The sequence below is a fragment of the Eleutherodactylus coqui genome, chromosome 1 (assembly GCF_035609145.1).
Source record: "Eleutherodactylus coqui strain aEleCoq1 chromosome 1, aEleCoq1.hap1, whole genome shotgun sequence".
In the NCBI taxonomy this organism is placed as follows: domain Eukaryota; kingdom Metazoa; phylum Chordata; class Amphibia; order Anura; family Eleutherodactylidae; genus Eleutherodactylus; species Eleutherodactylus coqui.
The window spans coordinates 172,714,134-172,737,916 of record NC_089837.1 but is presented as its reverse complement, the minus strand read 5'-3'; the positions used below and the strand labels follow the sequence as shown (position 1 = coordinate 172,737,916).

General features: G+C 47.0%; 1 protein-coding gene across 1 annotated transcript in view; it reads right to left on the bottom strand.

The window, feature by feature from the left end:
* Positions 1-23,248, bottom strand: part of LOC136632943 (transmembrane protein 62-like) — a 32,825-nt gene extending 9,577 nt beyond the window's left edge. Inside the window, exons 1-5 of the mRNA XM_066608288.1 lie at positions 22,972-23,248; positions 22,548-22,634; positions 22,375-22,450; positions 2,917-3,039; positions 2,667-2,822 (exon numbers count right to left, since the gene is read on the bottom strand). Coding sequence (XP_066464385.1) covers positions 2,667-2,822; positions 2,917-3,039; positions 22,375-22,450; positions 22,548-22,634; positions 22,972-23,248 — 719 coding nt within the window. The remainder of the gene's footprint in view (positions 1-2,666; positions 2,823-2,916; positions 3,040-22,374; positions 22,451-22,547; positions 22,635-22,971) is intronic.
* Positions 23,249-23,783: the final 535 nt, after the last annotated feature.

The window sequence follows — 23,783 nt, the reverse complement described above, 5'->3', positions numbered from 1 at the left end:
TTTGCAAAAATATGAAATTTTATTTTTTCTTCTCTAAATTGAATTAATTCCTGAAAAAAACTGGTAGCATCAAAGTACTCATGACACCCCTCAGTGAATACACTAAGGGGTGTAGTTTTTAAAATGGGGTCATTTGTGGGGGTATCTATTATTCTGACACTCATGAGCCGTTGCAAACTTGGCTTGGTGCAGGAAAACAAAGTGCTCCTCAAAATGCTGAAAAGTAATGTTAAATTTGTACGTCCTCTAAATGGTTAAAAAAAAACACTAAAGTTTTTCAAGTGTGCGACCAGAATAAAGTAAACAGATTGAAATATATATCTTATCAAAAAATTGGTACAGTATATTTGAACATATTTGAGATATTACGGTTGAAAATGTGAAAAAAATGACAATTTTTTCAAAATTTTTCCAATATTGGCACTTTTAATAAATATACACAAATTATATCGGTCTCTTTTTACCACCTAAATGAAGTACAACATGTGGCGAAAAAACAATGTCAGAATCACTTGGATATGTAAAGCCTTTATGGAGTTATGCTATGTTGAACGACGCATGTCAGATTTCCCAAATTTGGCTCCGTTACTAAGGCGCAAACAGGCTTTGTCACTAAGGGGTTAAACTTTCAAAAAGGTAATCAATCTAATGTCCGTTTCTGACATAATGATCAACCATTGCATCCTCAAGAGCAATGCAAGCTTGGAGACGATAAGCCACACGCTTGCGTGCATCCTTGCACATTTGAACTGGAACGTTATTGAATTCCTCAGTATTAGCAAGCTCGAACTCATCAACTGTTGAAATGGGATACGTATACATTTTATCCTTAAGATGGCCCCAAAGGAAAAAGTCAAGTTGGGTAAAATCCAGAAAGTGAGCCAGCCAGCCCACTGGCTCACGTCTGTTTATCCAACTCTCATCGAACCAGTTACAATGTGCATAAAGAGCTGGGGCTGTCCTGCTGTCAACACAGGTTGCTGAAAATATCCCAACGCTGGATGATGGGATAAACAGTGTGTTGAAGCAGATTCAAGTAACACTTTCCCGTCACAGATCCCTAAAACAAAGAACGCTCAAAAGAGCGTATCAATACCAAATCTGCAAATAAGGGAGATGGAATAATACTGCCACCTATTGGAAGGCAGCATTCCTTCAAGCCAAAATTAGACTATATACAAGCCTTGTAACAATGACTGGGAATTAAAAGCAAAGCCAGACTCCATGTACAGACAGCTGTTTCAGGGTATTTGCCCTTCCTCAGTGTACAGTAGGAGTCTGGTTTTGCTAGTGAGAGGCCTGGGATGGGGGTGTAATCTCAAATATGAAACTCCTTCCCAGACCAGCACACCTGGCATGCAGTTATCCACCAAAATTGTCACTTCAGGGTTTTCAGGTCATCAATAAAAACAGTTGTGTCTGTTAACACCACCGGATACATGGAACTTGGCCTCATCATTCCACAGTATTCCTCGTTGCAATTGAAGTTTGCCTTCATTGAGGAATTTAATCGTTCCAATTCAAATGTATAGAGATGTGCGAGAACATGTGGCTTATCGCCCCCAAACTTGCAATTTGCTACATGCACGTCACACACTGCTATATACATTGTTCATCCAATACAACAGGGATCAGAAGCAGAGATTAAGGACTTGTGCTGTCACTGTCATGCTCTGCCACTGATCACATGACTGATGTCAGAGGTCCTGCACCCTTGTGCAGATTATGGGTGGACTACAAACCCCCCACGGCCTCAGTTGCAATGGAATACTAACGAACACCTAGACAGACAGCAGCTGTGTGCGTACAGGACCTGTGATGATGTCACAGTTAGGTGATCATGGGTGGTGCATGAAAGTCACTCACAAACTCACTCACTCATGGACGGACAGGTCGTCGTTAGTAGTTTGACTACTACTGCTATTACTACACTGATTGATGAAGGAGCTTACCACCTAGAGCCACAGTACAGACCGATTACACAAATTCTGGCTGAGGATGTTAATATATTTTGCTTATTTCATTAACAGTATTTGTGGTTCTGCATTCCACTAAACCATGTGCCAGGGCAAGACATCACAGGATACTGTAGGTTTCAGTGAATGATAATGAACCACAGCTAACGCAAACTTGCAAAAGTATTTTTTTGTAATTATTTGAATGCAGCTAAAATAATAAAATTAAAGGGATTTCTTAGGAATGAACTATTGATGACCTATCTCCAAAATTGGTATTCATCAGCTGCTTTGTGAGTGTATGGAACTAATGTGCTGTTGAAAATGCACAGCTCTATACACACTGCAGTGGCCTGTGATGGTATTGCAGGCGAAGATCCTGGGAACTTCAGCTGCGATAGCATTCCACACCACTGCAGTGTGTATAGAACATCCCCTATGACTTTCATTGGCTACAGCTCCTACAGTCTACAAAAAAACCTTGTATAGTCTGATCCCTAGTCATTTTTACTTACGGCTTTTGCACAGTTGCTCGATTTCTCATTGGTTGTGAAGCAGGATATACTTTTTAGGGAGTGGTCATACTTTTTTTTTTTCAGTTTTAATCAGCAAGTTGACGTATTTTAACAGACAAGCTTGTCTTATTATTCATAGTATTGACATCTTTAATGACCTATGCATTATTTTCAAGGCCAGATAAAATGGAAATACCTGATATGTGTTGAGTGCAGGATCCGTTGTAAAGGCTCCTCTGCGGGATTTGTGTAGAGTGCAGATTTAGGATTGGTAATAAGGATAGCAGGCCATTCATCAAATTGGAGGTCTACAACGCTGAACAAGTCATGATCAAAGGCAAAGATGCGGTATCTGGGGAAGAAAAAAAAAGGGGTAAGGATGGGAGAACGAACATGGTATACATATACAGAAAAGGGGAGTCACATAACAGTATAGCATGTTTTACCTTCTGTTATGCATCCAATCTCCCAACTCCAGTTTCAATGTCCCTTGATGATGCTGGGAGTGCAGGACTGGGGCTAACCCTCCCAGGGTGTGCAGGTGACCACACATGTATGCCACAGCTGAACTAGAGAAGAACCCACTGTTAGGTCTAATTTTTCCGGCTTTACATGGCGTGATCGAAATCAAAGACAACTTTCCAATGCTTACACAGTTTAATATCCATTTTTAATTAGAGATGAGCGAGCACCAAAATGCTCGGGTGCTCGTTACTCGAGTCGAACTTTCCGCGATGCTCGAGGGTTCGTTTCGAGTAACGAACCCCATTGAAGTCAATGGGCGACTTGAGCATTTTTGTATATCGCCGATGCTCGCTAAGGTTTTCATTTGTGAAAATCTGGGAAATTCAAGAAAGTGATGGGAATGACACAGAAACGGATAGGGCAGGCGAGGGGCTACATGGGCTGCATCTCAAGTTCCCAGGTCCCACTATTAAGCCACAATAGCGGCAAGAGTGGGTCCCCCCCCCTCCCAACAATTTTACTTCTGAAAAACCCTCATTAGCAAGGCATACCTTAGCTAAGCACCACACTACCTCCAACAAAGCACAATCACTGCCTGCATGACACTCCGCTGCCACTTCTCCTGGGTTACATGCTGCCCAACCCCCCCCCCCCCCCACATGACCCAGTGTCCACAGCGCACACCAAAGTGTCCCTGCGCAGCCTTCAGCTGCCCTCATGCCACACGCTGGCCTCATAGCCACACCACCCTCATGTCTATTTATAAGTGCGTCAGACATGAGGAGGAACCGCAGGCACACACTGCAGAGGGTTGGCAAGGCCAGGCAGCGACCCTCTTTAAAAGGGGCGGGGCGATAGCCCACAATGCTTTACAGAAGCAATGAGAAATCCAATCCTGTGCCACCTCTATCAGGAGCTGCACACGTGGGCATAGCAATGGGGAACCCATGTGCCACACACTATTCATTCTGTCAAGGTGTCGCATAGCTCAATCGACACTGCAAGGGGAAAGCCGTCTGCACTCTGTCCCCTGCCCAAGTCAGTCAGTGTCTTTGTGCCAGACAGGTCAAACACCGCGATGGGAGCTAAGTTTGCACCAACAGCATAGGTGGGTCCTAAGAAACCCAAGACATGAACCAAAAATTGATCTGACCGGCCAAACATGGCAGACTTGCACCGCGCCCACGACATAGGCCTCGGCCCACGGCTTCAGCAATCCTAGGCAGGAAGCGGACTTTCACTGCACTCAGGACATAGGCCTCTGCACAAACCCTCAGCAATCGCGGGCCTACAGTGGACTCCTATGCTAGCGTAGCTGTGCACATCTCATTAGCGCTGTATTGCTCCTGTAGTTTGTCCCAATGCAGTGCCCCGGATAGTAGAGCTAACGTCAGATTAAATACAGGTGGGCTTCGGCCCACACTGTATGCCCCAGTCAGACCGGGTTTTTTTATAAATAGTCACAGGCAGGTACAACTCCGCAATGAGAATTCCGTGTGCACCCACAGCATGGGTGGCTCCCTGGAAGCCACCGGCGGTACATAAACAAATCCCATTGCAGTGCCCAGCACAGCTGAGGTAACGTCAGATTAAATGCAGGTGGGCTTCAGCCCACACTGCATGCCCCAGTCAGACTGGGGTTCTTTATAAGTAGACACATGCAGTTACAACTCCGTGTGGACCGACAGCATAGGTGGGTCCCAGGAAGCCACCGGCGGTACATAAATAAATCCCATTGCATTGCCCAGCACAGCTGAGGTAACGTCAGATTAAATGCAGGTGGGCTTCGGCCCACACTGCATGCCCCAGTCTGACCGGGGTTTTTAATACATAGACACTGGCAGGTACAAATCCCTAATGTAAAGTCCCTGTGGACCCACAGCATGGGTGGCTCCCTGGAACCCATCGGCGGTACATAAATGTATCCCATTGCAGAGCCCTGCTCAGCAGAGCTAACGTCACATACAATACAGGTGGGCTTCGGTCCACAGTGCATGCCCCAGTCAGACTGGTAATATGTACCTTAACAGTAACCGCGTTGGTGGGAAATGGCCTCGCCACCATCATGTCTTTGGGAAGCCTCCGTTTCCACACCACAGTGACATAGCATTAGCAGCGGTATAGTCAGAGCCCAGAATTAGTAACATTTCAGCGGTAGCATTAGGGACAGGCCCCAGTAACATATCACAAGCAGCAGTATAGGGGGAGCACAGTATTAGTTCCATTTCAGTAGTAGTTGCAGTCTAGACAGGCCCCAGTAACATATCACTAGCAGCAGTATAGGGGGAGCACAGTCTTAGTTCCATGTCAGTAATAGTAGCAGTCAAGACAGGCCCCAGTAACAATTCCGAAGCAGCAGTATAGGGAGATAAAAGTCTCTTTCACATTTCAGTAGTTGCAGTATAGACAAGGCCCCAGTTACATTCATGTAGCAAAAGTGTAGGCCAACCCCACACACCTTGCTGTAGCATGAGTGCAGGCCAAGCCCATAAAAATTACTAGGATTACACTGTAGGCGAGGGCCCAAAAAAATTGGTGTACCAACAGTACTAATGTACCTCAGAAAAATTGTCCATGCCCAACCAAGAGGGCAGGTGAAACCCATTAATTGCTTTGGTTACTGTGGTTTAATTTGTAACTAGGCCTGGAGGCAGCCCAGTTAAAATAAAAATTGGTTCAGGTGCAAGTTTCAACGCTTTAATGAGAATTGAAACGTATAAACATTGTTTACAAAAGTAATATGACTGAGCCTTGTGGGCCTAAGAAAAATTGCCCGTTCAGCGTGATTACGTGAGGTTTCAGGAGGAGGAGCAGGAAGAGGACGATGAATATAATACACAGATTGATGAAGCTAAAAGGTCCCGTTTTTTATGGTGATAGAGAACGATGCTTCCATCAGCGGGTGCAGCCTACGTATTGTTTAGGTACAGCTGCTGTCCGCTGGTGGAGAAGAGAAGTCTGGGGAAATCCAGGCTTTGTTCATCTTTATGAGTGTAAGCCTGTCGGCACTGTCGGTTGACAGGCGGGTACGCTTATCCGTGATGATTCCCCCAGCCGCACTAAACACCCTCTCTGACAAGACGCTAGCCGCAGGACAAGCAAGCACCTCCAGGGCATACAGCGCAAGTTCAGGCCACGTGTCCAGCTTCGACACCCAGTAGTTGTAGGGAGCAGAGGCGTCACGGAGGACGGTCGTGCGATCGGCTACGTACTCCCTCACCATCCTTTTACAGTGCTCCCGCCGACTCAGCCTTGACTGGGGAGCGGTGACACAGTCTTGCTGGGGAGCCAGAAAGCTGGCAAAGGCCTTGGAGAGTGTTCCCCTGCCTGCGCTGTACATGCTGCCTGATCTCCGCGCCTCCCCTGCTACCTGGCCCTCGGAACTGCGCCTTCTGCCACTAGCGCTGTCGGATGGGAATTTTACCATCAGTTTGTCCGCCAGGGTCCTGTGGTATAGCATCACTCTCGAACCCCTTTCCTCTTCGGGTATGAGAGTGGAAAGGTTCTCCTTATACCGTGGGTCGAGCAGTGTGTACACCCTGTAATCCGTAGTGGCCAGAATGCATGTAACGCGAGGGTCACGAGAAAGGCATCCTAACATGAAGTCAGCCATGTGTGCCAGGGTACCTGTACGCAACACATGGCTGTCCTCACTAGGAAGATTACTTTCAGGATCCTCCTCCTCCGGCGATACACGCTGAAAGGATGACAGGCAAGCAGCATGGGTACCCTCAGCAGTGGGCCAAGCAGTCTCTTCCCCCTCCTCCTCATGCTCCTCCTCCTCCTCCTCAACGCGCTGAGATATAGACAGGAGGGTGCTCTGACTATCCAGCGACATACTGTCTTCCCCCGCCTCCGTTTCCGAGCACAAAGCATCTGCCTTTATGCTTTGCAGGGAACTTCTCAAGAGGCATAGCAGAGGAATGGTGACGCTAATGATTGCAGCATCCCCGCTCACCATCTGGGTAGACTCCTCAAAGTTTCCAAGGACCTGGCAGATGTCTGCCAACCAGGCCCACTCTTCTGTAAAGAATTGAGGAGGCTGACTCCCACTACGCCGCCCATGTTGGAGTTGGTATTCCACTATAGCTCTACGCTGCTCATAGAGCCTGGCCAACATGTGGAGCGTAGAGTTCCACCGTGTGGGCACGTCGCACAGCAGTCGGTGCACTGGCAGATTAAACCGATGTTGCAGGGTCCGCAGGGTTGCAGCGTCCGTCTTGGACTTGCGGAAATGTGCGCTTAGCCGGCGCACCTTTCCGAGCAGGTCTGACAAGCGTGGGTAGCTTTTCAGAAACCACTGAACCACCAAATTAAAGACGTGGGCCAGGCATGGCACGTGCGTGAGGCTGCCGAGCTGCAGAGCCGCCACCAGGTTACGGGCGTTGTCACACACGACCATGCCCGGTTGGAGGCTCAGCAGCAAAAGCCAGCGGTCGGTCTGCTCTGTCAGACCCTGCAGCAGTTCGTGGGCCGTGTGCCTCTTCTCTCCTAAGCTGAGTAGTTTCAGCACGGCCTGCTGACGCTTGCCCACCGCTGTGCTGCCACGCCGCGCGACACCGACTGCTGGCGACGTACTGCTGCTGACACATCTTGATTGCGAGACAGAGGTTGCGTAGGAGGAGGAGGAGGAGGGTGGTTTAGTGGAGGAAGCATACACCGCCGCAGATACCACCACCGAGCTGGGGCCCGCAATTCTGGGGGTGGGTAGGACGTGAGCGGTCCCAGGCTCTGACTCGGTCCCAGCCTCCACTAAATTCACCCAATGTGCCTTCAGGGAGATATAGTGGCCCTGCCCGCCTGTGCTTGTCCACGTGTCCGTTGTTAAGTGGACCTTGGCAGTAACCGCGTTGGTGAGGGCGCGTACAATGTTGCGGGAGACGTGGTCGTGCAGGGCTGGGACGGCACATCGGGAAAAGTAGTGGCGACTGGGAACCGAGTAGCGCGGGGCCGCCGCCGCCATCATGTTTTTGAAAGCCTCCGTTTCCACAAGCCTATACGGCAGCATCTCCAGGCTGATCAATTTGGCTATGTGCACGTTTAACGCTTGAGCGTGCAGGTGCGTGGCGGCGTACTTGCGCTTGCGCTCAAACAGTTGCGCTAGCGACGGCTGGACGCTGCGCTGAGAGACATTGCTGGATGGGGCCGAGGACAGCGGAGGTGAGGGTGTGGGTGCAGGCCGGGAGACGGTCGTGCCTGTGTCCTGAGAGGGGGGTTGGATCTCAGTGGCAGGTTGGAGCACAGGGGGAGAGGCAGTGGTGCAAACCGGAGGCGGTGAACGGCCTTCGTCCCACCTTGTGGGGTGCTTGGCCATCATATACCTGCGCATGCTGGTGGTGGTGGCTCCCCGGTTGATCTTGGCGCGACAAGCCTTGCACACCACAGTTCGTCGGTCGTCTGCACTCTCAGTGAAAAACTGCCACACCTTTGAGCACCTCGGCCTCTGCAGGGTGGCATGGTGCGAGGGGGCGCTTTGGGAAACAGTTGGTGGATTATTTGGTCTGGCCCTGCCTCTACCCCTGGCCACCGCACTGCCTCTTCCAACCTGCCCTGCTGCTGCACTTGCCTCCCCCTCTGAAGACCTGTCCTCAGTAGGCTTAGCAAATCAGGTGGGGTCAGTCACCTCATCGTCCAGCTGCTCTTCCTCCGAATCCTCTGTGCGCTCCTCCCTCAGACTTACTGCCCTTACTACTACCTCACTGATAGACAACTGTGTCTCATCGTCATCGTCCTCCTCACCCACTGAAAGCTCTTGAGACAGTTGCCGGAAGTCCCCAGCCTCATCCCCCAGACCCTGGGAACTTTCCAAAGGTTGGGCATCGGTCACGACAAACTCCTCCGGTGGGAGAGGAACCATTGCTGCCCAATCTGGGCAGGGGCCCGAGAACAGTTCCTGGGAGTCTGCCTGCTCCTCAGAATGTGTCATTGTAATGGAGTGAGGAGGCTGGGAGGAAGGAGGAGCAGCAGCCAGAGGATTCAGAGTTGCAGCTGTGGACGGCATAGAAGACTGTGTGGTCGATAGATTGCTGGATGCACTTTCTGCCATCCACGACAGGACCTGCTCACACTGCTCATTTTCTAATAAAGGTCTACCGCGTGGACCCATTAATTGTGAGATGAATCTGGGGACCCCAGAAACTTGCCTCTCTCCTAATCCCGCAGCAGTCGGCTGCGATACACCTGGATCAGGAGCTCTGCCTGTGCCCACACCCTGACTTGGGCCTCCGCGTCCTCGCCCCCGTCCATATCCTCTAGGCCTACACCTACCCCTCAGCATGGTGTATTACGAGATTAGCAGAAACAGAACGCTGTAATTAAATGTGCCGCTTATTGGCCTGTGGTTGGAGGCTGACTTCGCGTAGGTAACGTACAGCAGAGTCAGGAAACAATTATGCGCAAGGCTGGGTATTAATTCACCAACTACTACCCCCAGCAGAGACGCAGTAAACTGAAGGCAGTGACAGGCAGGCCAAATATAGTATATTTTTAAACTTTTTGGGAACAACCACACTGCCTGTGATATACACTGTATTTCGATTTGCCTGTTGGAGGCTGACTTCGCGTACGTAACGCACAGTAGAGGCAGGAAACAATTATGCGCAAGGCTGGGTATTAATTCACCAACTACTACCCCCAGCAGAGATGCAGTAAACTGAAGGCAGTGACAGGCAGGCCAAATATAGTATATTTTTAACCTTTTTGGGAACAACCACACTGCCTATATAGCCAGTATATCTCTTTCACCTTTCCCACTGTCCCTGCCTCACCAGTACTGCCCCTACACTCTGTAAAATGACTCTGTATACTCTGTAAAAAGGACGCTATGGTCTGCACGACCGATATACAAAAAAAAAATAATTGTGCAACACTGCTCCCAGCAGCCTCAACAGTACTGCACACGGTCAGATGTGGCCCTAAGAAGGACCGTTGGGGTTCTTGAAGACGAATATAACACCTAACACTCTCCCTATAGCAGCTACAGCAAGACAGCATTTTCCCTGATCTCTGTCAGAATGCATCTGTGGTGAGCCGCGGGCGGGGCAGATTTTAATACTCGGGTGTCACCTGATCTCCCCAGCCACTCACTGCAGGGGGGTGGTATAGGGCTGGAATGTCACAGGAGGAAGTTGTAATGCCTTCCCTGTGTTTCCATTGGCCAGAAAAGTGCGCAAATTTCTCAGGGAAGAAAATGAAAGTGACTCGAACATCGCGTGGTGCTCGTCTCGAGTAACAAGCATCTCGAGTACCCTAATACTCGAACGAGCATCAAGCTCGGACGAGTATGCTCGCTCATCTCTAGTGTTAAGGCAATTTTCTTGGGAAGCGCTAATAAAGAATCGTTTATAGTCCAGGAGGTATTAGTGGGTTTTGACATAAGGGATTGTAAGTTATGGTAACTGGGCTGTGGTCGGACCAAGGACCGGAGAGGATTTTAGATTGTGAGATTTGGGGTAGAAATGAAGCCGGAACTGGAATCTGGTCTATTCTCCTGTATATGGAATGAGGGGCGGAGAAATGTGTGAAGTCTTTGACTGTGGGGTTGACTTCCCTCCAGGAATCGACAAGATGGTATTGTAGTAGGAGCCTTTTAAGGTTATGTGAAATGGAATGTTGTGGTTGTATATGGGGCATTGGAAGGGAAATGGCTTTCCTGTCCAGGCTCGGGTCAAAGATGCAATCAGAATCTCCACATAGGTTGACTGTGCCGCTCTTGTTAGCTTCTACAATTTCGAACAGCTTTGTAAGGAAGTTAAAGGGGTTGTCCCGCGACAGCAAGTGGGGTTAAACACTTCTGTATGGCCATATTAATGCACTTTGTAATATACATCGTGCATTAAATATTGGCCATACAGAAGTTATACACTTACCCCCTCCGGTGCTGGCGTCCCCGTCTCCATGGCGACGATCAAACTTATCCTCTGGTCGCCGCAACAGTCGCGCCTGCGCAGAGAGGAATCCTCTTCTGTAGGGTCTAGGCTCACGAGCTGCGTCCTGGCTCCTCCCCCTTCTCAGCGTCATCGCGTAGCTCCGCCCCGTCACATGGTGCCAATCAGCCAATGAGGTGGCTGTAATCGGCAGTGGAGCTCAGACTGGAGAAGAACATCCACGGTGCACCATGGGAGAAGACCCGCAGTGCACCATGGGAGAAGACAAGCGGTGCACATTGGGAAATGACGGCGGCCATCTTGGAAGAAGATTTTTATAACTTCATGAAACAGCTTCATGGTGAGTAGAAACGCTCTAAAAAACTGATTTACATGGGTAGTTTGTGATGTTTGCTTAACATGGGGGACTGGGGTGTGAAAATTTTTTTGTTTTGGCCGCGGGACAACCCCTTTAATTTGTCTTGAATTTGGAGCATAATATGCTGCGATGGTAATCGGGACGTCCTGAATAACCCCAGTCAGGATTACGAAGCGGCCTTCCGGGTCAGATATAGTTGAAGTATGGGTGAATGGGACAGAGCGACTGATACATATAGTCACCCCCTTTGTTTTGGATGAACCCATTGCTGAAAAGAAGGTGGGATAATGGGGAGAAAGATAACATGGGGAGGAGTGGTCAGAGAAGTGGGTCTCCGGTAAACATACGATATCTTCGTGAATACATTTGTAATAACGGAAGGCTTTGGATCTTTTATTAGGGGAATTGAAGCCCTGCACATTGTGTGAAACGATTTTCCGATACCCCAGTCCCGAGAGGGAGGAGGGGAGAAGGACGGGGGGAGGTGGAAGGAATGGCCAACCAGAAGAGATAGCGTTGTCAACAAGACAAGTACCTTGTAACAGTAAGGCTGCCGTAGTAGTCATGGCAGCTGTTGCCAACAGCATTGGCACACTGCAAAGGTGCCAGAGAGGAGCTTAAAGTTATATCATGGGGAATGGAGTAAGGAGACCCCCTTTTTTAGAGGGGAAGATTCAGGAAGAGGGGAAGAGGAGATTGAGGAGAAGAGGTAAGTAGAAGAGGGAAGGGAGGAAAAGGATGGAAGGAGAGAGCAGCTCACCACTTGCAATAGTGGTTAGCACGTGGTAAACATCGATCAATGTAAACAAGTATCTAACTCATGGCCACCGCTATAGGATGGACCCGCAACCAGCAACAAGTAACAATAATCCTACTCGAGAGTCTCGTTATCAAACCTTATGTTGGCTAAATCCTGAGACTGGAGAGGAGAAAAAATGACAAAATATTTAACAGGATATTGTGATCATTGTAGTGGAGATTGTCCTGCATACGAGAGGGGACATCTAGTGAATTTGCTATTGTGGGGCTTTATTAAACCAATGGCAGAGTTCCATATTAGTTTAATGTCCTAGTCCTGCCATGGGTCTGGAATAAGAGCGAGTGCACGTTTTTATTCATGGCTCTTGGTCGTTCTCCACTATTCTCCTGGGTGATTTGGGGGGCTGCAAATTAGTTGCTGAATCCGACTTGAGCTGATTGTGGGAATTGAAGATCTTCAAAGCAGCGTCTCGCTCCCTCTTTAGATAGACTAGTGTGGGATCTATCCTTGAAAGAGAATGTAAGTCTGAAGGGAAATCCCCACCTATACTGTATTCTCTTCTACTGCAGGATCTCTAAGTAGGGCTTGAGGGTTTTTCTTTTTGCCAATGTTGAGGGCGCTAGATCGGGGAAGAGTTGATATTCGTGCCCTTGAAAAATTAGTTTGGAGGTGGAGCGAGCCGCTCGTAGTAGTTTGGTGCAAAGGAAGTGCATTTTAAGAACTATGTCCCTCGGGGGACCACCCGGTTTGCGGGCCCGTAGAGCTCTATGGACTGTCCATCTCCAGACTCTCTATAGGGATGTTGAGACAGAGTTCTTGGAACAAGGCTGTTGTGGTGGATTGGAGGTCCTGGATGGATTCAGGAATGCCGCCGATCCGTAGATAGTCTCTGCGGGCTCTATTTTCGGCATCCTCCAATTTGTCGTGGAGGATCAAGATTTCCTTGTGTAGCTACTCCACCTCTTTTTCATGGGACTCGAGAACAGTTGTTGCGTTGTCCATTCGGTCTTCCAATGCTGCTGTTTGGTAGCCTAGGTCCCGAATTTCTTTTGAGAGTTTTGATGTGATGTCGGAGGAAATTTGTAGGAGTTCTTTTTTGAGTAATGAGTGTATTTGAGGCATAAGAGTCGGTTATCGAGGCAGTGATGGCAACTAGGTTGGTTGGGTCCGCAGGTGTGGAAGTCTGAGCAGCTGGGGTGTCTTCCATAGATGAACAAGATGACTCGTCTAACGGTTGGAGTCGAAGTTTGTCTTGAAGACTGCTTGGACACTGTCGGAGGTAGATCCTTTTTTTCTTGTTTTGTGGATGAAGGGCGCATCATTTCAGTGGAGTTTGATCAGGAGTAGGTAGATGAGGTAGGGGTGGGGATTAGGGGTCTCCTTTGGTTATCAACCTCTATAAGGCACCAGACGCTAGTTTAGCTACATTGGGGCTGTGTGGTCACCCCTATAACCAATGTCGGCTGTAGCAATTTCAGAGGGCGGCGGAGCCTAGAATACTAATGCGCATGATGGGTACAGATCCGTATTCTGCGTTCTGTATAGATTGTACGGTTGTAGTAGGTCTAGAGAGTATATCGCGTGTTCCTCAGAAATAGTAGGCTTTAAGTTTCTTAGGTCATCAAATTAATAGATTATAATTGGAAACCAGGAGGTAGCGATCTGACGAGGGATAATCAGGCAGTTGGCGACCGTATCCCGTGTATAGTAGTATATTGGATTAACTGACAGTTCTAGTGAAGAACTGTAATAGGAGTCTTGACCACACACATCACAACAGACGCAAGTGCCTGGGGGTGGGGGGTGCAGGTGGAAGACCAACTTCTACAAGGTCCAAGGTCACAGGAGATTAGAGGTCAATCATCAAATTAGAGAACTCCAGGCGGTTTGGAAGGCCCTCCAACAGCTGGGGGGCTCTGTAAGCAATCAACACATAAAAATCCTGTCGGACAACACCACGGCAGTTGCCCAAATTCGGTGCCAAGGGGGAACAAGGTTACCAGCCCTACAGAGCATCTCGCAAAAGATCTTCAGCTGGGCGGAGGGCCGAGTCCTCTCAATCTCGGCAACACATCTAAAAGGATCGCTGAACCAAAGGGCAGATTTCCTCAGCAGAAGACTTATAGACCCGGAAGAGTGGTCTCTATCTCAGGAGGTGTTCAGAATCCTAACGGACAACTAGATCTATTTGCAACCAAAGAGAGCGCCAAGGTGAAGAACTTCTTCTCCCTCAGACCAGGGGACCAGGCAACAGCGGTGGACGCCCTGAGTCAGAATTGGGAAAGAAAGCTGGTGTATGCCTTTCCTCCAATACCGTTGATTCCAAGAGTGTTGCAATACTTCAGATCAGAGATGCACGCTGATTCTAGTGGCCCCCTTCTGGCCGAGGAGGAGCTTGCTTGGTCTTCTAAGAACATTAAGTATCCAGAACCCAGTCATCATCCCTGCCCAGGCACATCTACTGATGCAGGGGCCTCTGAGCTACCTGAATATAGACAATATTCATCTAACAGCATGGATCTTGAAGAATCCACACTGAGAAGGGGGTTCTCCGAGAAAGTGATCAGGACCCTAATGTCAAGTAGGAAGAAAACAACCAACCTTATTTATCAAAAGGTCTGGAGCAAGTTTATCTCATGTAGGCAGGGAAGAGAATCTCAGGGCTGCCTTCAGGACATCCCCTTAATCCTGGAGTTCTTGCAGGAGGGCCTGGATATGGGCCTCTCCCCAAGCACCCTAAGAGTTCAGGTCGCAGCCCGTAATGCTTTATTCGACACCAAGTTATCAGAGAACAGGTGGATTAGCAGATTCCTGACAGCAGCAGATAGGTTACGACCTAGGCCCACAAATATATTTGCGGACTGGAATCTAAATTGGGTCCTTAGGGCTATGTCAGCAGAACCCTTCAAATCGATCAAGGCGCTTTTCAATAAGAATGCTCACTATCAAAACAGTCTTCCTGGTGGCCATTACCTCAGCAAGACGGGTTAGCGAGCTACAGGCCCTATCTAGCCGTCACCCGTTCCTTAAAATCACTGACACAAAGTTAGTGTTTAAAACAGACCCAGCCTTTATGCCAAAGGTGGTGTCACCCTGCCATAGAGCTCAGAATGTAGTATTCCCCTTGTTCTTCAATAAACCTAAAGACTAGAGGAAAAACCCTAAATTGCCTGAATGTCAGGAGAGCAATCCTGAGTTATATTAACACCACAGGTCACTGGAGGCGGAACAACCTGTTCGTCCAGGCCCAAACAAAGGGAACAAAGCTGCAAAAAGCTCCATAGCCAGGTGGATTCGCCTGGCCATGACAGAATCCTACAGGGCCCGGGGAAAAGAAGTCCCCTTGGTTCTTAAAGCCCACTCCACAAGGGCAGTAGCGCCTTCATGGGAAGAGAGAGAGAGAGAGAGACCCCCTTAGGAAAAACATAGGTTAAGATACCAGTTACCTAAAGATTTAGGTTAAGCTCCTACCCGGCAATTCGTTAGAAACCACTGAGGAAGGTGGGAGAGGGGGGAGCTTTTTAACCTCTCGGTGTGAGCCTCCTCCTGATTGGACAGGAAATCTCAAATGGTGATGTCATGGAGACTCCTGGAAACCCGATTTATTGAGTAGGTATAATCACCTTTTTCCTCACTTGTTCGATATGTTTACCCATCGGGTAGAACGTCTTTCAGGGTGGGAAGCATGTTCCATATACAAGAAAACTTCTTCCCCTCATGACAGCAATTCAGATATCCACTTCTATTTTTTTATCCTATTTCCTCTTTACTGGGGTCGCTCCATCCACTTTTCATTTCTTTCCACTATTGTCACTACAGGGGGATGTTTCCCCTGTAAGGGCTCATGCTCATGGGGGTATGCGTAAAATGCTCTGGGTCTTCCGCAGTCTTGTACACATACATAGCCCATGCACTATGCTGACAGAGACTGCCTATGGGTTGTGTATGGCACTGCGCATGCCCGGGAATCTGACATCACGAACATGCTTAGTGTTTTGTCCCCCCCCCCCCCCTCTACTGTTCAGAGTGCGGCTGCATATTAATATGCTGCTTATACGCAATGTATTGTGTATCTACACCATATTGATATTGATATACAGCCCATACAAGTGCATGCTGCAATTTATTTCTCAATTTACTTGCCTATCGCTACGCCAGGTGTGTATGGAGCAATGAAAGTCCATTCAACGCATATCAATCATGCGTGCAACACATGTGTAATATGCAGTGAAAAAACACCAATAGACATGAGCCCTAACTGGGGCACATATGGGTGCTATAGCTACAGTGGAAAAATGTGAAGTTTAGGAAAAGACAGTGTGAATGACCCCCTGCGAGGTCTTATATGGTGTCATGAGGGACAGATGTAAAAAAATAATAAAATGTATAAAAATGAATATGAGCCAATGCCAACCAAACAGTTGCCAAATGCACCCTATAATCCAAAGCTAATTGTATATCTATATGGCCAAAACAAAATGAGGAAGCCATTCCCCTCCTTTATTTTAGTGTAAATATACTAATTCTACAAAGAAACGATTACTTTTAAAAAAAACCCTCTTTTTTTGCTTTTTACTCCCAATTAAGGGCTCATGCACACGTGCGGATTTGAGTTTCTGAATCCGCGATCGGCACCCGGAACTTAAATTCGCAGTAGTAACTGGTCATAGAAACTAATGTCTTCCGCTGTGTTCCACGCACACAAGCGGAGTCCAATTGTGGATTCTGACAGCGTATTTAAAAACGCAGGAAGCTCTATTTTATCGTGGATTATGCGGCGACTGGCTCCATTGATCTATATGGAAGTGTCTGCTTCGCGTTCCATCCGCAATGACCATTGTGGATGTACGCGTATTTGAGGGTGGATACTTTTCATGTATCTAGGACACCAAGGAAGGAGGTGTGGACAAGGTGTGGTTTTTAAGCAAACAAGTGCACAATGGCCATGACAGACAAAATGTTTGACATGGGCAAGTTAGTTGTCCAAATGGAAGATTTTCCCACAATTTGGGACAAGAACAGGAGCCTGACATCTAAAGCGTGGGAGGAGTTCAGAGCGCTGACCTTATGGGCAGACGTGGGAAAAAGGTAGTATCATCCAGCAGAAGAATTACAGTAAGTATTGTCTTCCTTTATGAGTCTGCAAGTTTTGAATGTTTTTGTGTGTTTTTCTGTGAAAAGCATAGAAATACTGCTTAGTTTTTTTTTCTCCTCTTTTCTCCATGCCAGTTGATGAAATGGGGAAAGAAAAGTGGTCAGACCGTGACAATACACCGTAGTGCCGCGAAGTATAGATACTGGGGGAAAGCCCAAACACCCTTACATGTATATGCAACAGATGATGTATCTTGCTCCAACTATGGGAACTCGGCGGTAAGTATTCTGTAATGTGTGCTTTTCTTTTTTTTTGGCTGCATTTTTGTGGATTGTGTTTTTTAAATTTGTGTGTGAGTGTATATATTTTTCCAATGCATGCTTGCATGCAAGACCATTTGTTCTTTTGTAAAGCATGCATGCAAGACCTTGGTGGTTTTGCAATACATGCATGACCGGTGTTTTGCAATGCATGCATGACCTTTGTTCTTTCGCAATGCGTGCATGCGAGACCATCTTTTGAGCGGTAATCATTGTGTCTAAATGCACTGCCATCATACACTATTCGTTCATCACTGAGAAATCACCTAATCATAGTAAACTTTATTTGTATAGCGCCAACATATTCCGCAGCACTTACATAGACGGGGGATACAGAAAGACAATACAAAAATTACAGAACATAGTAATCCGTTGATGAAAACAATAGGGGTGAGGGTCCTGCTCCAACGAGCTTACATACTACGAATAGTGGGGTGATACAGAAGGTAAAGGGGCTGGAGATGTGCACGGTATGGTGAGGTGGAGAGTGAGGGATGCTATACACAGTCAATGGTCAGACATTTAGCCGTGTGACGGCAGAAACGGTATGACTGCGGGAGCGGTTTATGATGGCTAGCAGGGATTGCAGTCAGTAGGTCAGGGAGCATGTTATCAGACGGAGTATAGAGGGGTTTGTTTAGGGAATGTGGTATGCCTCCCTGAGGAAGTGAGTTTTTAGAGCAGGCCTGAAGTTCTGCGAGTCCTGGATTGCTCGGGTGGCCTTTGGTAGTGCGTTCCAGAGGACCGGTGCTGCTCTGGAGAAGTCTTGGAGGCGGGAATGAAAAGTTTGAATTAAAAGGGCGCTCAGTCTGATTTCGTTAGCAGAGTGGAGATCCCGGGCTGGTTGATGGATTGAGATGAGGGAGGCGATATAGGGTGGTGCTGCACTACGGAGGGCTTTGTGGATGAAGGTAGCGAGTAAAAATTGAATTCTGTATTTAACAGGCAGCCAGTGCAGTGACTGGCACAGGGCAGAGGCATCTGAGTAGTGGCTGGACAGGAAGATGAGCCTGGCTGCCGCATTTCGGATGGATTGGAGAGGGTAGAGTCTGGTGCAGGGGAGGCCGATCAGCAACGAGTTGCAATAATCGAGCCGGGAGTGGATGAGGGCAACAGTAAGCATTTTTAACGTGTTCGCAGTGAGAAAAGAGCGAATTCTTGCGATGTTCTTGAGGTATAGCTGACATGTTTGGGCTAGAGATTGGATGTAGGGAGTAAAAGATCAGAATCGAATATGATCCCAAGGCAGCAGGCATGTTGTCTAGGAGTTATGGTGGCGCCACACACTGAGATGGAGATGTCAGGATGAGGTCTGTTAGTGGAGGGTGGAAATACCAGTAAGTCAGTTTTAGAGAGGCTTAGTTTTAGGTAGAGAGAGGACCTATGATTGTTATCAGCACTGCATGGTGATCTTCACAGCGGGTGGAGCTGATAGGTTTCTCGGAGCTGGCAGCTCAGCGGGACACTGCTAATAACTGCAAGAACAATGCAGCTGTTTGCAAATACAAGTACATGATGGCCGTGCATTTAGACACAACGATCATCACTCAAAAGATGGCTTTTTAGCAAACTTTGAGCAATTATCTTTCAGTCGAAATGCACCTGAACTGAAGTTTTTTTTTGTCTCCATAGGTCATCTTATAGTGTGCAACCACAGGTTGCAGAACAGACGCTGTCCGAGAATATTGCATCACCACAGCATGCTATGGTAGAGACGGGACGAAGGAAGCACAGTAGAGCAGTCTGTGGCCTCGCACTTTGCAGTGGTTGCAGCACCACCACCCCGTAAGCGTGGCAGGCCGGTCACAGCAGCAACCACGGTCACTTAACCAAAGCAGAAATACAAATGGAGGTCCTAATAATGATGCAGCGCATGACCACACCACGTGACCCAGCTGAAAGTTTTGGTCAGCATGTAACCTCCGTGATGCGTACCCTGCTGGAGATTCATCAGGCTTCCATACAGGACTTGATGTAGTTCTTAACCCCTTCATGACGCGGCCCTTTTTTTGTTTTCATTTTCGTCCCCCTCCCCCCTTAAAAATATCATAACTCCTCTATTTATTCATCGACGTCGCTGAGTTGTATTTTTCAATGGTGCTATTTAATGTACCATATAATGTACTGAAAAACGTTAAAAAATTCTAAGTGGAGTAAAATGAAGAAAAAAAACATTTCACCATGTTTCAGTGCATCTTGTTTCTAAGGCGCACAAACTGCAACAAAAACAATATAACTTAATCCTATTGGTCAGTACAATTGCTACAATACCAAACTTGTATTTTTTTTCTTTTTTTTACTATACTACACTTTTTTTTTCCTTCTCAAAGACTATTAATTTTTTTCAATTATTTTCTGCTGTTATCTTGTGCGCGCAATAACTTTTTTTTATTTTTCTGTCAATGTAGTTCAGCAATAGCTCATTTTTTGCGGGATGTCTTGTAGTTTCCGATAGTTCTAATTCGGAATACACACGACTTTTTGATCACTTTTTATTGCGTTTTTTCTGGGAGACAGGGTGACTGAAAATGCATTTCTGGCATTCTTTTTTTTTTTTTTCGGGCGACGTTCACCGTGCAGGGTAAATAATGTGCTATAATAATAGATCGGACTTTTACGGACGCGGTGATACCAAATATGTATTTATTTTATTTCTTAGACTTTTTAATTATAGATGTGGCAAAAAAGGGGGGTGATTTAAACTTTTATTACATTTTTTTTTTGCAATTAAAAAAACTATTGCTCATTTTTTCACTTTACTTTCAAGTCCCCCTGGGGAACTACAATATGCGATACTTTGATCGCTCCTGCAGTATGACGTAATGCTACAGCCTTACGTCATACTGCATTCTGACAGGCAGCCTATCAAGCCACCCCACGGGGATGGCTTGATAGGCAGTCTCTCAAGGCAGCCCTGGGGCCTTTTAGAAGGCCCTCGGCTGCCATGACACCTGCACGGCTCCCCGATCTCACCGCAGGGGGGCCGTACTGGACCCACGAACAGCGTTCGTGGGCTTTAAATGCCGCTGTCAGTATTGACCGCGGCATTTAAAGGGTTAATAGCCGCGATCAGCCGATCGTGGCTATTGCTAGCGGGTGTCAGCTGTAGTAAACAGCTGACGCCCACGCTGTATGCAGAGAGGTCGCCCTCGCGACCTCTCTGCATACACACCCCGACACTGCAGGACGTAAATGTACATTCTGGAGCAGGAAGGGGTTAATGGAGATGACATTGCCACCCAACACAACCTATTGGCTCCATGCGAAAATGGATAATTATCGCCACCAGTTCATACAGCAGCAGATTGCAGGCAGCCGATGAACCCCACTCAAAGCACCCCGCCCCCACCACCATTACCCGCTACAGTCCATGCAGGGTTATGTGCAACGTGGCGCATTTTACCATGAAACCCAGACTTCGGGGTTTGCGTATAAAGTCCAGCCATACTCCACTCCAGGAACATCTATTTAAGATCGCAGTGAGCGTGGCACAGAGGCTGCCCAAACGTGCCTGACGTATGCCTCCCCCAGCAGCGACACTGATCCTTGCTACCAAAATGTTTGTTTATTTTCAAAAATTTTATTGGAAAAAACTTTCAAATTATGTTTATAAAGTTTCACTTTCATACCTATTCCTGTGTAACGTTTTTTTCTTTTTATTGTGTCTATTATTATTCACATAGTATCACTGCACGACCTGTACAGTGCTTACGTACACTCATAATCAAGCTAGGTTATAAAGTTTGCTACTTTAAACAAAGTTCAGTATTGTCTTGACATAGGAGTTTAATCCGTTCCATGACGGAGCTCTTAAGCCAAAAAACTTTTATGTCAAAGCACTTTTCCCCATTAAAATGAATTGAAACGCCATTAATGCGTTCTGGATTAATGGTGGTTCAATTCATTCAAAGGGGAAATGAACTACAAATAAAAAAAAATAGCCTGCCGCCGACGTTCCGCGATTGTCTGCGGCGCTGTTGCGTCCTCCTCCACGCTGACAGGGCATTGCTTTTTGGATGATGGGCTTGAATGCCCCACCTGCAGCAAGCTAATGCTCTGATTGGTTAATCCAGTGCCGCGTCAGCATGCAGGCTCGTGACTCGAGTTTCTGCTCTTAAATCAGGCATAAATTCGGGAGAGAGCTTGCTCACAAGTCAAAAAACTCACAAGCTGAGGCACTGGCATCCAGAGGTGTACCACTGTATATGGTTTAATGAGGTATTGGTGAATAATGTGGCCCAATTGCGCTAAACCTAAATCTGGTATTCTATTTTACTTTACTAGCGCAAATTAGGCCATATTATATCCGCTTGCAACCCGACATCAACGGTCCTCATTGCTTGCGAGTCCCTAACTTAAAAAAAAAAAAACCTGTTTGAAAAGTCCTAATCCTACGGCTTCATAGATGGAGGCCTGCTGCCACGGCACTTCCCACTCAGGAATTGGGAAGTAATCCGCGAAGCAGTCTCTAACCTGAAGTCCTGAAGATGCAGGTCTATTCGATTTAGTTCAGATCCAAACCTCCAAGTGGTGTTGGTGGTGTTGGTAGTGGATCTTGCGCAACCGTTCCAACTTGCATCATTGATCTGGAAAAAATTATGCAGGACCACAGTGGCTTTAACTACAGAGCATGGGGTTTCAGGTTCCATCTGAATAGTGCACAGGAAATATTTCTATTTACTGAAAAGAATTCAAAGGCACGTTCAACGAAAAGCCGAGCCCGCGTGAGTCAATAGTTAAAGACTCAACGTCTGGTGTCCAGCCGTCTGCAGGAAAAAGGCCACCGAACGGGGGGGGTGACAGGCCAAAGCCCTCATCCGCGACAATTACGAATGGTGCATTTGGACCTGAAGAACCAGGAAGACGCCGTGGCTCTGGCAGGGCCTATTCTGGGACCTCCTGAAGATGAGAGCATCTGCAGAGCTTCCATAGGCCCTGATATCAACCATTACGAACCTGTAGTCATCGTCGGCTACTGCCCACTGGAATATGGAACAGTAATGTCTTGTAGTTAAAATACCGGGACCCTGAGCACGGCGGCTTCTTCACACAGAGGTACTTGCTATCGAGGGCCCCGATGCAGTTTGGAAACTGCGCTGTTTAAATAAAAAAAAACATCAGCAATCTCAAGCCACTGTTGCTCTGAGGGTGGTGGCATGACTGATGCCAGGAAACGCTCCCAGATCACATTACAAGTCCTCCTTAGGATTCCTGTGATGGTGGATTGCCCCACTAGGAACTCATAATGGATTGATGCAAAAGAGTTCCCAGTAGAGGAATCTGAAATGAAAACACAGATACTAACTGGGTAATTAATAATAGGCTAAAAAAGATCAAACCATAGAAAAGATGCAGATATTCCAAAACAACAAAGAACTAGTAAAACTCATGCATGCATTTCAAAATAACAAGTCTTGCATGCATGCATGCATGCATTGTAAAAGAATGATGATCTTGCATGTATGCTTTACAAAAGAACATAGGGAAACAGATGGAAGGCAGAAACGGATATTAAACAGGTGAAAAAACGCATGAAAGTGCTTAAACTCTCCGCAGGGTGACCAGCAAGCGCCACTCTGGAAAAATACAAAGCTTCATACAACTATTAAAATCAAACCAGGCTGCCTTTCCTCCAACAGCTTGTCAAACAATTGCACCGATAGGCGGCAGAAGTTGGAAAACATTTCTGGGTAGCTCCTCAGGTCACCATAAAAAGCTGCGAAATGACCCTTTTGGGGTTGCTGTGCCACCACAGGGTGAACCCAGTACCTCCTCCTCTTAACTCTGGGCTCTTCCTCAGGTGTCTCCTCTTCATCATCATCATCATCATCATCATCAAAAAATGTGAAATAGGTAAGCCAGGCCATCAAAACCGAAGCGATTTCAAAAGGCATTTTCCAAAGATTTCTCTCTCCTCAACTCCAGCAGAAAGGAAAGAGTCGGCGTACATACCATATATGTAAACTTTTTTACAATGGGATGGGCTTCTTTCTAGAGGGTTGGGCAACTTTTGGAATGGAATGCGTTTTTTTTCCCCGCGCAGATACGCTGTCAATACGTGTAAATCTGCGGTAAAAAATCTGCGATCCTCCACAGCGGAGTCAAATTAAAATACGTGGTCCAACACATTGGAAATCCGAACGTGTGCATGAGTCCTTAAACTGAAAAGAAAACAAAACGGAAAGAAAGATATTTAAAAAAAAATAGCCCAATTGTCATGGAAAGAAAAATATATTAAAAATAATTTTGGTAGCTAGAGAAAACACAAAATAATAGGGCAGTAAAATCACCATATGGATAAAATCCCTTAAAAGTGTTCGGTCCTTAAAAGGTTAAAAATACCACATGTAGTTTTTTGAAAACTGCACTTTTTTAAAATTTATTTTTGCTCTAGTTTAGAAGCGCATCAAAATGACACAAAGTGCCAAG